This window comes from Eutrema salsugineum, unplaced genomic scaffold, assembly GCF_000478725.1.
Source record: "Eutrema salsugineum unplaced genomic scaffold, Eutsalg1_0 scaffold_11, whole genome shotgun sequence".
In the NCBI taxonomy this organism is placed as follows: Eukaryota; Viridiplantae; Streptophyta; class Magnoliopsida; order Brassicales; family Brassicaceae; genus Eutrema; species Eutrema salsugineum.
In genome coordinates, this window is record NW_006256901.1 from 581232 (window position 1) to 594153 (window position 12922).

At 36.1% G+C, this 12922-nt stretch overlaps 4 protein-coding genes across 5 annotated transcripts; 1 reads left to right on the top strand and 3 right to left on the bottom strand.

Moving 5' to 3' along the window:
• Positions 1 to 452: 452 nt before the first annotated feature.
• Positions 453 to 1780, bottom strand: LOC18026123 (geranylgeranyl pyrophosphate synthase 7, chloroplastic). Its single transcript, XM_006409066.2, has one exon. The coding sequence runs from the start codon at positions 1684 to 1686 to the stop codon at positions 601 to 603; it is 1086 nt and encodes a 361-aa protein (XP_006409129.1). The 5' UTR covers positions 1687 to 1780; the 3' UTR covers positions 453 to 600.
• A 1410-nt stretch (positions 1781 to 3190) lies between these two features.
• Positions 3191 to 4840, top strand: LOC18026226 (NEDD8-conjugating enzyme Ubc12). 2 transcript variants are annotated; one of them, XM_006409067.2, is made up of 6 exons: positions 3191 to 3364; positions 3674 to 3792; positions 3931 to 4039; positions 4139 to 4217; positions 4291 to 4407; positions 4486 to 4840. In XM_006409067.2, exons 2-6 carry the CDS (start codon positions 3681 to 3683, stop codon positions 4621 to 4623), a joined length of 555 nt encoding a protein of 184 aa, XP_006409130.1. In that variant the 5' UTR covers positions 3191 to 3364; positions 3674 to 3680; the 3' UTR covers positions 4624 to 4840. The 2 variants fall into 2 exon arrangements, with proteins under 2 accessions (XP_006409130.1, XP_024016476.1); XM_024160708.1 differs by having other exon boundaries at positions 3212 to 3364; positions 3677 to 3792.
• On the bottom strand, positions 4830 to 8175 carry LOC18026227 (hexose-6-phosphate:phosphate antiporter). The gene is given in 6 exon segments (XM_024160765.1): positions 4830 to 4940; positions 4942 to 5444; positions 6573 to 6745; positions 6833 to 7158; positions 7638 to 7935; positions 8165 to 8175. Coding segments are annotated over 6 exon segments (1422 nt in total).
• Positions 8176 to 9649: 1474 nt separating this feature from the next.
• LOC18026228 (UDP-glycosyltransferase 72D1) lies at positions 9650 to 11319 on the bottom strand. The gene is made up of 2 exons (XM_024160872.1): positions 11271 to 11319; positions 9650 to 11179 (listed from the first exon to the last, which is right to left on the bottom strand). Exon 2 carries the CDS (start codon positions 11174 to 11176, stop codon positions 9761 to 9763), a length of 1416 nt encoding a protein of 471 aa, XP_024016640.1. The 5' UTR covers positions 11177 to 11179; positions 11271 to 11319; the 3' UTR covers positions 9650 to 9760.
• Between the last annotated feature and the right edge of the window lie 1603 nt (positions 11320 to 12922).

Here is a 12922-nt window from a genome sequence, read left to right on the forward strand (position 1 = left end):
TTTTATATTTCTACAATATATTTTTGGAGTATTGATTATAAATTGTTGAATCCTCAATGATTTTTATAAAATATGTATCAAGTATTTCCTCCTCACGTTTTCCTCTCTAGTATAATAAACCAGAAAATAAACTCTAATCAACGTAACGTTCTATAATCTGCTTGATTCTCTGAATATTATTGAATTCCAAGAACCAACCATCCAATACGACACACGACTCAGAAACCATTAGTGGACACCAAAGAGACAATAATATATTAATATTAAATAAATTTAACACAACTCTAATATTAAATAAATTTAACACAACTCTAAATGTCCAATGTACTAATCTCACAACAAACATCATCAATCATCACTATCGTGCCTTCAAGATCTAACCTAATAAGACTTTATCAAATCTACTCTGTAATCAGACCATCCAAAATTACAAAATACGAGAGAGAGATTTGTTTCACAATAAGTAAAAAACTTCCAATCTTTATAACCAACAAAAGACTGTTAGAGAAACTAGAACATGAATCATAATGTTCTCTTTCTTTAGTTTCTAACTCTCTTGACGGAGAATATTACCCAATAACTAAACATTCGCAATTGAGTTTAATTCTGTCTTTTGGCAATGTAATTAGCCAAAGCCAATAAAGGTGCAACCTTTTCCGGATCAAATCCTTGAAGCTGTTCTTGAGCATCACTCATCAACTTCTTTGCAAATTCTTTCGATTTCTCAAGACCCATTAACTTCGGATACGTCAGCTTATCGGCGATCAAATCTTTTCCGGCGGTTTTTCCCAATTCCTCCGACGATTTCGTCACATCCAATATATCATCAACCACCTGAAACAACAATCCAATGCATCTCGCGAATCTCCTCAGCTTCTCTATCTCTTCGTCGGATCCACCACCAACGATGGCTCCCAGCACCGTCGCCGCCTCCAGCAAAACCGCCGTTTTATGAATGTGGATAAACTCCAAAAGCTCTAATCCGACGTCGTTTTGATCCATCCCTTCACTGCTTAGATCCACGATTTGACCCGCCACAAGCCCTTCTGATCCAACGGCTCTCGCTAGCTCTCCGATTGCTCTAACCACCCTCGCCGGAGATACCCTCGACGTCGCTAAATGCTCAAAGGCAAACGATAAAAGCGCGTCTCCGGCTAAAACGGCGACGTCTTCGCCGAAGACTTTGTGGTTGGTGGGTTTTCCGCGGCGGAGATCGTCGTTGTCCATACATGGGAGGTCGTCGTGGATTAGCGACATCGTGTGGATCATTTCGACCGCGCAAGCCGCCGGTAACGCGGCGGATTCTTCGCCGCCGACTAGCTCGCACGCGGCGATGCAGAGAACCGGTCTCACTCGTTTTCCGCCGGCAAGGAGCGAGTAACGCATCGCCTCGTGGATCTTGATCGGTTCTCGGAGCGAGACGGCGGAGTCTAGAGCTTGATTGACGGAATCCGCTTTGCCGATCATGTAAGACATGAAATCGAATTTGAGGCTGTCTTCTTCTCCTTCCTGGACGATACTGTTGTTACTCTCTTCTCTGGTGACTGATAAAGCGGTGAGTTTTTGTCGGAGAAGGAAAGGTTGGATTTTGATGACGGATTTGTTGGACCCGGGTATGGATCCGGGTACGGTTCTGGGTGTTCTGCAAGAGTGATGTACCCATGAGCTTAGATTCACGGTAGCCATGGCGAATTCTCGAAATTTATGGAAAAAATTGAATCTTTTTTTCTAAATTGGGATTGGATTTAGAGTGAATGAGTTGGGTAATGGAGTGTCTGGACTAGATACGATGATGATGATGATGATGATGAAATAAATATAAAATTTTTCACTTTATTTAAATGACGAGTCCACTCAAAAAGTGTAAATTCATTTCCTTTTTGTTTTCTTTTACCTTTGACGATTTTTTCCTTCTTCTTAGATTTGGATCATTGGATGTTGTGTTCTGTGTAGATTTAGAATGGTAAAAAACAACCAGAGTTAGTAGAGTGGCAATTTTCTATGTAACACATCTCGTCAATTTTTAGTAGACCACTAGATTAGCTGGGAAAAAGTTTTCTTTTTCTGTCAAAAATATACATTTTTATCTTGTTCACAATGGTGTTACTGTTTTGGCTCTACTTCAACAGTTCAACCTAACATTAGCCAAATAATTACACCGCTTTATCAACTGCAATATAATTCTCAATCCATTTTGGAACCACTTAATTTTTATAATTATATATATAATTTTAAATGAACTCTCTCCTTTCTGCTGCCACATGAGCATCTAGACGAAGGAAGCATATCTTTTCATCCAATTAATAAATCATAAATTTTAAAATAAAAAATAGAAACTAACTAATACCACTACTTCTAACTTAACTTTTCTATTTAATATTTATTTCATATATATAAATATTCATAACTATTAAGTTACATTAAAATTAAAGGTTTCTATATTTCTAACAAAAATAAATAAACAATCTTTCTAATTTCTTAGTATTCGTCTAAAAACTTTTAATATTTTTTACACTAATATTTTTTGTATTCGTCTATACTTTTTATAAAATTCATGAACACCTTTTTTGAAACTTGTTGTATGAAAAAATGTAAAGATGTAGCGTACTCTACATTCATGTGTCAAATATCATATTATTATAGTTACATTTTATTGTGAAACATGAAATATGGTGTGGTTCTTGCAGAATCATGGCAATTATGCATGTCATAAATATGAGAACATTAAAAATCAAAAGTAATTATATGTTTTCAAGCAATTCAACCAAAAAAATATGGCTTTTATCTATGTCTTTTTTTACTCATATCATGTCTATGATTTCTAGAATAGTAGAATAATTTTCCTACTTACCCTACTTCTAATTTTTTTAAAAAAAAGTTATTTGTTTTACAAATATTTTATTTTAAAAAAACTTAATATTAAACAATCAAATAAATTACCATATTCTTATAATTATATATATATATATACAAATATATTTTTTAAAATATTATGTGAACAAAACCTGTACGTATGTACGGGTACAAGTCTAATGGTGTTATGAAACGCAAAGGATACATGCAAGCTCATTTCTATATAAGCTACATCTCTTAATTTCTGAAACGCAAAAGGAAAAAAAAAAACGCAAAAAGTTGGGTCTAAACGGTGGACGTGTAGGCTCATTTATTTTCGTTTGGCCCAATAGGCTGATCGAATCGATACATAACAGTTTCAAAATTGATCAAAAAGCATCGGAAGGGTTTTGATTTCTGAATCAGCGAAGAGAGAAGCTACGATCGCTGCTGTGTTCTCGTTGTTGAAGCTTACGAGAGAGACAAAGATTCCTTCGTAATTGTTTCCAACTTCGTTTCAATTTCTCAACTGGTAAGCTCTCTAATCTCTTCGTTTACTTTCGTGTTCTTGGGGGTTTGTGTTTCGTCCTTCCGATTAATCATCTGGTTCTGTAGAATCTCCGATCATCTGCTAAATTAGGGTTCCTGCGATTCTTGGTTTTCGGAAGATTAAAGAATTTTTATATGTGGTGAAATTTCGATAGGGGTTTTTGTTTCACAAGTGATTATTATGATTCGAAATCTCTCGCTGTTCTTTGTTACGATGAATCTTCAAGTGAGATTGCTATCTCAATGTGTGTATAATATAATATGATTTTGTCTCGTTGATTTTGTGATGCAGAAGAGCCATGATTGGGTTATTCAAAGTTAAGGAAAAGCAAAGAGAAGAAGCTAAAAACACCAACAGTAGAGGAGCTTCTGTCAAGAAACAATCTGCTGGCGAACTTCGTCTTCACAAAGGTTCTCACTTTCTTCTGCTTTTGACCTAATTCAGTTTCTGATGTTGAACAAATTGTAAAATTTCTGTATAGATTTTTGGGCTCTTCAAGTGATAGAACTAAGTATTGTTTCTCCATATATATCTTTTGTTGTGTATAGATATAACAGAGCTGAATCTGCCAGAGTCTTGTACAATATCTTTTCCGAATGGGAAGAATGACTTGATGAACTTTGAAGTTACCATTAAACCCGACGAAGGTTATTACAAGTAAGCATATCAAATCTTCATCTGCCCTTTTGTCTCTCGGGTTTACTGAATCTGCTTGAACACACACAAACTCATTCGTTCTTCTTTTACCAAAAACAGAAATGGTAAATTTGTATTCACATTCCAAGTCTCTTCGGTGTATCCACATGAAGCTCCAAAAGTTAAATGCATTACCAAGGTTAGGCTCTCTCTTCAATCTCTGAAGTGTGTCGATCTTTCTAGAAATATGATATATTTGTTATCCTTTGTAGGTCTACCATCCGAATATCGATTTAGAAGGTAATGTTTGTCTGAACATCTTGCGTGAAGACTGGAAACCGGTTCTCAACATAAACACAGTTATCTACGGTCTTTTCCATCTCTTCACGGTAACAAATATCCCTTTGCAGATACTCTTTCTACTGATTCAACTTTCTTGGGGACTAAGTGTTTTTGGCTTCATACAGGAACCCAATTACGAGGATCCTCTGAACCACGACGCAGCAGCGGTTTTAAAGACTAACCCGAAGCAGTTTGAGACCAATGTTAGGAGAGCTATGGGCGGTGGTTATGTTGGCAACACCTCATTCCCTCGTTGCATCTAGGCAGGAGTGTCTGGTTCGGTTTCAAAGCACTCATCTTTCTTTTCTTCGTCTCAAGAAACTTTGTGTCGTTGGCTCTTTTGTACATTTGTCTTTGACCAAGTGATTTTAGGTATCTTCTTTAACTGTTTTCAATTTTTATTTCGAACAAAATGTAGTAAGCATCAAAACACAAGCCAATCCAAAAAAACAATAGTAGTAACAAAGCTTTAATGACTCTCATTGCGCATCTCTACTTCTTCTCTAGAAGTTGGAGTTTTATTGGTTTTCCTATCATTCCGGAAAATAAAATGTAACGGTGTGTAACAAAGACCACACAATTCCAAACGGGACGGCCATCATCAACATGATCCCCTTGGACAACGCCTTGGCCTCACGACCAGAGTCTTTAATATTATCAATTCCTTTTGTGCCAAACCCGAAAACTTTCTCCGACATGATCCCAACCAAAGGAGCACCGAACGACGAAAAAGACACTTCGAGTGCACGGTCAAAGGCGTAGACCATGGTTCGATGTGTAGGAGGAACAATCTCAGCTAAGATTGGAGAGTTAATGGCTGGTCCACACCAAGTTATGGTGAGACCCATTAGGAAAAGAGTTAGCAAGTAGATGTAGTAACTGTTAGTAGACTGTGGGATTATTTGTAGAAGAATAATGGAGAATATAGCTCCCATGAAAACGCTGAATTGTGCGCAAATCAATATGCCTGAGTTTGGAAAGAGATGTGACATTTTGTCTGCAATTATTCCTCCGATTAAAGATCCTATTGATTGTCCCGTGGTGAATATTCCGTTCAGAAGCGCCGCCTGATTATGACTAAAACCTGAAAATTAAAATAAAATAAAAAACAACTTTGAAAATAGTTTTTTGGTTGTTTGATTAGGATAATACCATTTCTATGTTTCATAATGGTCTAGAAACGGGATGAACATTTAGTTTTAGTGCAAATCTATTTTTAGTTCAGTTCAATTTGTGGTTTAATTTTTGAAAAAATAATTCAGAAGTAAAATAATTTTACCTCTTCATCTTTCGACTTTAGTAGTAGTATAAAGATTTGGTTTTGCTAGACCTTAAAGAATCTTATATATAAAAGATGACCAACTCTCTCCATATGAATGACACATCATCATTTTCAATTGATATGGAGATGACATGTGTCACTTTTTATAATTTAAAGTTATATTTTTTCTAAAAAGTAATAAATTACTAATTTTTAATATCAAGTTTTAAACCACTCAAAAAAATGAACAGTTTTTTTCATTAATTGATTGATATTGATTGGTATTTATTTTATTTTATATAATTCTCATTTTTTAATGATATTGTATTTAAAATTGTTTTTTTGGATAAAATTTTTAAAATTATTATAATAACATATTAACACACATAACAAATAATGATTATATGATATTGTATTTTAAATTGAACTAAGATTATTTTCTTTTTTGGATAAAATTTCATAACAAATAATAATAAAAATTGTTTTTATATTTATAATTATATTTGCTTTTGAATTTATGATATTGCATTTTAAATTAATTTCTAAAATTATTTTTTTATCTAAAATTTTTAAAATTTTTTATAGTAATATATTAACACACAACAAATAATGATTATATTTGATTTTATATAAGATTTGAATAGTTAAAAAGAAAAACTTGCACATTATGTGCGGGTATTCACCTAGTTATAACGAATAAGGACTTAATAAACCATATAATTCAGGTAGAACGTATGTTTTCTTTTTGTTGATAATGTATGTTTTGGTTTTAGGTGCAAACTATAATTAAGAATGGATGCACAAGGATGCAGCAGAACTGAAGTAGTTTATCAAGTTGTTAATTTCGGCTTTTAGAATGAAAAAGGATTAATCAAGTTGTAAAAACGTTTATTTTTTCTTTGAATATAATTTAACAATATTTTATTAAAAAAAAAAAGAATGGATGCCTACCAATGAGTTCGAACCACATTGTCCAGAAAACCATTGCATTCCATGGCACCGAACCTATAATTCCCTGCAATATGATGATTTGAAATGTTCGTAATTTGGCTACATCATTTATGGCCACCCACGATTCCATCCAATTCGAGCTTCAACTCTCCATTGTTGCATTGTTTTCATCTCTACAAAAGCCGCATGACTAACTCAAAAACTTAGGACAATTGAAAATAATAAGAAGCTATAATCAAGAATGTAGAGATTTATATCACCGTTCATGGTCAAGAACATTGGAGCTACTAGTTTTCTTCTTCTCTCTCGGGTCAGTGACAAAGAAAAAAACAAGAAACCCGATCATCGTACTTACCGTTGCACTCAGTAGATAGGCGCAGCGCCAGCCCGAGACTCCGTCAAAAACATGACCAGCCATGACCGTAGGCACGACGGTTCCACCTATACCTCCAACCGTACCAATGAGATTCCATAAACCAAAACCAAAACCTCTTGCACTATCCTTAAAGCTATCCGCGATTATCGACTGAAGCACCGGATAAACAATTGCATGTCCAAACCCATTGGCTGCTGCGCCAAAGGTTACCTAGTCCAAGATAATAATATGAACCAAAAATCAAATTTAAAATCTTTTCTTTTTAAAGAGGGGAAACATATGTTTTTGGTCCCACGACTCCTAATATTGGACCTGTAAGTAACCAAAACGGTCGTTTGGAAGTTCCACAATATACTCAAAAATTAGTATCACAGTCACGAAAAATAGTTTAATGATCTTGACACAAATTATTCGTTTATTAGAGGGTTTTTTTCCTTAAAATGTTAATTTTTTTTTCTATTTTCATTATATGTTCTCTAGTCAATGATTTATTTTAGTTAAAAATCTTTTTTTGTCGTAAGTCTTAACGGTATTGATCTTAAGTTTTAAAATCTAGACAGGCCGGTGTCTAGATTTTTTCATTTATAGTCAAGAATATTTTTTGGTGCATGCTCCCAATTTAATATAAACTTTGGTGCAAAAGCTTAGACTATAATAGGAAGAGAAGAAAGAAAAAAAGAAGCTTAAACCTGGATGAAGTAGCGGCTGACTCCAGTTGCAATAGTTGATATGACCCAAAAGAAGCTACCGACCGCAAAAACCGTGGGGCGGTCATAGCTGATGGCCAATAAACCGGCTAAAGGCGAGGCAGCTCCTTGAACAATATTTCTTATAAACGAGAGGAGTCCAATACTAGAGAGGTTCGCATCGAATGCTTCTTTCAATTCTTTGGCAGTTGAAGGAATGAGTTTTTCGTCTGCTCGTTGCATCATTGTGGCCAAGTTAATGATAATGAGCGAAATAGAGATTCCATAAATGGTCCCTGTTCTATGGACATAGTAGTACACATTGTAAGAAATCTACCAAGAAATGTGGAATGTATAGTGACTAGAGTCTAATAATTTGTCAAAAAAACCATCAATAGAAAGGAAAAAAATAGTAATGTATAAATAGTGGGCTTAACACTATGAAATTGAGTAAAAATATACTCTTAATGGAAGAAGAAAAAGATGACGAGATAAAAGGATATTATGAAGAAAAAGTGAAAAATGCTTACTTCATTTTCATGGTTTTGGTATGAAGACGATTGGGTTGGGGGCATAGAAACGAATACAATTTTCACTCGAATGGAGGTGATTTTTAAGAGAAAAATGTTTTCCAACTAACTGCTATAATAAAAACAATAAGGGGGGTTAATGATATTTATATTTGAAATGTTATGACAATGAATAAGAATGGTCCACTTAACGAAGAAAACATTGGAAACAAAACAAATAGCGATTCTGATTTTTGTTTTGTTTTGTTTACTACTCCTACTTAATACTTAGATTCTGAATAGCGATCAAAAATAGGCAAAATACAAACATTGTAGGAAGAAGATCTAGTCAGATTTAATTTTTCATTAAACGCTTTGTTTTTTTTCTCTGGAAATTAAAATCATCTTTAAAGTTTTCTTTCTCTTATATAATAAAAGAAAAAATTATGTGAATGAAAATATTATGTGTTCACATAACCTTTTTATTCTGTAGTCTACATGAGTGTTAATGGGGCTAGTCCGACTTAGCCCGTTCTAAATTCTGTAAACCATTATCGCAAGCTTTTTTGGAGCTTATATTAAATTGTTGGTTGGGTCGGGACAAAACTATAAGATTAGTCTGAGTATTTCGGATCCTTCTCAGTGATAAATATGTTCTTTTTTTTTAACAAAAAAAATCAATTAAAAAATATAACTCACAACATATAAAACATTAGAAAGAGAGTGACCATGAAGATGTAACAATTCTCATGTCATTTCTATTTCTCATGAACCAAGATTTCTAGCGATTTATCGATCTTTCAGAAAAAGAAAATGTAACGGTGTGTAACAAAGACAACACGTACAATCCAAAAAGGATAGCCATCATCGACAAGATACCCTTCGACAACGCCTCGGCCGCACGACCAGACTCTTTAATAAGATCAGTTCCATTTGAGTCAAACCCAAACATTTCTCCGACATCATCCCAACCAAAGGAGCACCAAATGATGACAAAGACCCTTCAAGGGCACGATCAAAGGCATAGATCATGGTTCATAAAAAAAAATTGGTCAGATTTTTTAAAAATTTGATCGTGCACTTGAAGGGTAATATATTAGAAATATATTATTTTAATTAAACCACATTGCATTCATTCAACTCATACAAACAACAATAATGACATGTAACATTTGTGGCATTATTTAACGTATATATGACATCTTTCTTTTGAACAAAATAAAATAAAATATTAATAGAATGTAATCTTTATTTTTTTTTTCGACGAAATAACATTATTTAATTTGGCAAAGATGAAGATACATAGTCCTTATGAAGGTAAGGTGTTAACCAAATAGGAGGATTTATACAACCAGAAAAGAAAGAAGGTGTTAATAGAATGTAATCTTTATTATACTCTTTATTAGTATACTAAATAATCTTTCTCTCCATAAAATAACTGAAATAATAGAGGTGAAATTGAGATTTAGAGTTAAATTTTGCTTTGGAAATACACTCATAATTACCAATTTGTAACGATCGATTAAACCTTAAAAAAATGACGTCAATCTAACATTGAAAAATATTGTACATTGTACATATATAGGTTGGACATGGATTAACTATATTATTTGCCCATCACGACATAAGACGACATTGTTTTGCCCATTCGAAGAGAGAACTATGAGACGACCCACCTTGAGCCCAAGCTTGTTCAGAGCTAACCCTCACTTCCTCAGCTTTAGCCCTTATCTTCCGTCCTTCTTCATCCTCTTCCGCCACAATCTTTCTAACCAAAGACGCCACTTCTTCCCGGCCAATCACTTTCTTCGCCGGTAACACCGACGTACGAACAGCCACACCGATCTCCTCCGTTAGCAACGTGGCATTCATCCATTGCTCAGCATAAAGAGGCCAAGCCACGATCGGAACTCCTTTAGTCAAACTCTCCAACACTGAGCTCCAACCACAGTGAGACAAGAACCCACCTATCGATCCATGGCTCAAGATCTCAACTTGCGGTGCCCATTGCGTGACGACAAGACCCATACCACGCGTGCGGTCCAAGAAACCTTCCGGTAGACTGGCACTCACCTGATCATCATCGTCTCTCGAGCTCGCACCGAGGTAAGAAATGGGCCTGCGTAGAACCCATAAGAACCTCTGACCACTTAACTCTAAACCCCAAGCGAGCTCAATCGTTTGCTCTAACGACAACGTTCCACCACTCCCTAAACACACGTACACCACTGACCTGTCACGTTGCTTGTCTAACCACTCGAATATACTATTGGGCCTTTTGATAGGCCCATTATTCCTAACAATAGGCCCAATAGCATAAACCGGTATTTTCATTACCCGGCTCAATTCTCCATCCTCCCTGAGCGCATCAAGAGTGTTTCCTTGCAACTCCTCCCAAGTATTCACCAAAACTCCATCGCTCATAGGTACCTCCTCGCCAATCCGTACACACTCCCGGTACTGCTGGTTCGACCGGTCTAACACTGTTTCCATAAGATCATCCGGTCCGACCGATCTACAACCCGGTATTCTCATAGGCTCTTTGATATCAACGTATTCCCCTTCGATAACCTTGTCCAATACCGGCAAGTACACCATCTCTGCCAAGAACCACGCGTGTGAAGGGACGTACACGTACTTAGCCGTCACGCCGACGTCATCAGCAACGGGCATCAACCCGGTACCTAAAAAGTCAACGATCATGACCGTCGGTTTTCGCTTCATTGATTTCACGGCTTCTCGAAACGTGGGCTTCATGGCTTGCATCTTCACTACGATCTTAGTGAACACTGTCGCATCTGAATCCACGAGATTGTCTACATCAACCGAGGGTAATTCCGTAACTTCACAGGTACCTCTAGCCACGGCTGCTTGTATGGCCTCGGTTTCTGTTGGAGAGGAGGAACCGGAGGTGACGGCGAGAATGGTGACGTGAACATTGAGGACGGAGGAGAGACGGTTTCCGAGTTCGAGGATAGGGATGAGGTGGCCTAAGCCAGGGCTAGCGACTAGGAGCGCGTGAGGCTGGTCCATGATCTATATATAAGGTTTTGTTAAGAATGATTATGAATCGAGAGAATGTTATCATAAAAAGATTTTTATTTATGTGACATCTTCGAACACATACCTGTTCTTGTATAAGAAGATGTTTCTTGCTTGTCAATGGCAATGCATGAAATAAGACTGGATATAATTATTATTGCTTTTATAATGGATGAGTATTTACCATAATTAAGTTCATATTTATTCATGTGGCAATTGCTATGCGTGGATTGTAGTCGATCTGGGTCATTGACAAGTAACATACTGACATGCATGTTAATTATTACGCATAAGACCAAACGTTATGCTACCACTAACAAGCATGCCTACTTTCTTACCTAACTGTTTTTTTTTTTTTTGTGAAAGGTACTGAAGCCTAACTTTGTCTACCAAAAGAAAAAAGGACAATCTACGTGTCCCGATGTTTTCCAAAATTGTCCAAAGCAAGAAGAAGAAATGACAAAAAAAAGTCATTTTTTAGTGGGTTTTTAACAGAAATTTAATATTAAACAATTGAGGCTGCGTTTCTAGTTTGGCAGAAACTTCTCCTATTTGGGAACTTTTGAAGACGTTTCTTCAAACACTGTTTCTTCAAACACGTGAAGAGATATTATTGGTTAAACTATTTGAGAAAACATTTTTTTTTTCTAAAAGTTTCCCGATAGTTTTCATTTCTTCCACCTGCTCTCTTCTTCGACGAAATCGAGGAGAACACGATCTGTTTCCGGCAGCTTCTCCGACGGTCGGCAGTTCTCAGACGGTGGCTCAGTGGTCCGAAATCGACGATGTTTTCAGATAAATTTTATGAACCCTAATCTCTGGATTTTCATCTGAAAATGGCGATCCTCGTTAAACCAAAACAGAAATAGTGATTGGTTTCTCGTTTGCGGATTACTGTTAAGTAGAGAATCCATCATTCCGTTGTCGTTCTGATTACACCAAATCAAAATCTCATGAATCAAATGCGAATTAGGGATTAGAAAGCTTCTGATTGAGGGATGGTTTGAATTGGAAGCTTCGACATGTTATTGGATCAAGTTTTTTTGCGTTTTCCTCTGTTTTCTTAGACTCCCGTGTGTTTCCAGAAGATTTGGATAGATAATTCGACGATCATTGTACATTGTTTGAGATCCTTTTGCTTAATTACATGTCAATCGTGTAGAAACTCAGGTTTAGCTACATAAAATGCATTGCAGGATAATCAGATTGATTTGCTGGTTTTTTTTTATAGAATGGAAGGTGACTCGAGGTATCGTCATTTTCAGATGGTGACAACGACAACATTGAGCGCCGTAGTGCAGGAGAGGTAGAATCTGAGCTCGTAAAAAGGAAAGCTAGCAGTGAAATCTGAGCGTCGTAGTGCATGGAGGTGCTTGTAACACCCAGCAAGAGAGATAACTTAAAGGGAAAATCAAGAACAGCAACAGTGAACGAGAAACAGGGGATCAACGTAGCGAATGGAGTGGGAGATAAAGACTTGGGTCATATCGTGAAGACCATTATACGTTTAGAGCTAGGAGGTCACATAGACAAGAGTTTTAGGGAAAGGTTCTTGACATGGTATAGCTTAAGAGCTATTCACCGAGAAGTTAGAATCGTGAAGCTCTTTGTGGACACATTCATGGAGGATCTGTCTTCTTTGGGACAACAGCTTGTGGACACAGGAACAGAGTCTGGGTAAAAATTGCAGTACATATTACTACATGCGAAATGCAGCTTGAACCCTCATCCTTTTTG

What these genes read in the sequence shown, in the direction of transcription:
- LOC18026123 (XM_006409066.2), bottom strand. Translation starts at nt 1,686, where the DNA reads ATGGCTACCGTGAATCTAAGCTCATGGGTACATCACTCTTGCAGAACA.
- LOC18026226 (XM_006409067.2), top strand. Translation starts at nt 3,681, where the DNA reads ATGATTGGGTTATTCAAAGTTAAGGAAAAGCAAAGAGAAGAAGCTAAA. An exon ending in CCCGACGAAGGTTATTACAA is followed by an intron (nt 4,040 to 4,138) that starts GTAAGCATATCA and finishes TACCAAAAACAG; the next exon opens with AAATGGTAAATTTGTATTCA. An exon ending in AAGTTAAATGCATTACCAAG is followed by an intron (nt 4,218 to 4,290) that starts GTTAGGCTCTCT and finishes TATCCTTTGTAG; the next exon opens with GTCTACCATCCGAATATCGA.
- LOC18026228 (XM_024160872.1), bottom strand. Translation starts at nt 11,176, where the DNA reads ATGGACCAGCCTCACGCGCTCCTAGTCGCTAGCCCTGGCTTAGGCCAC.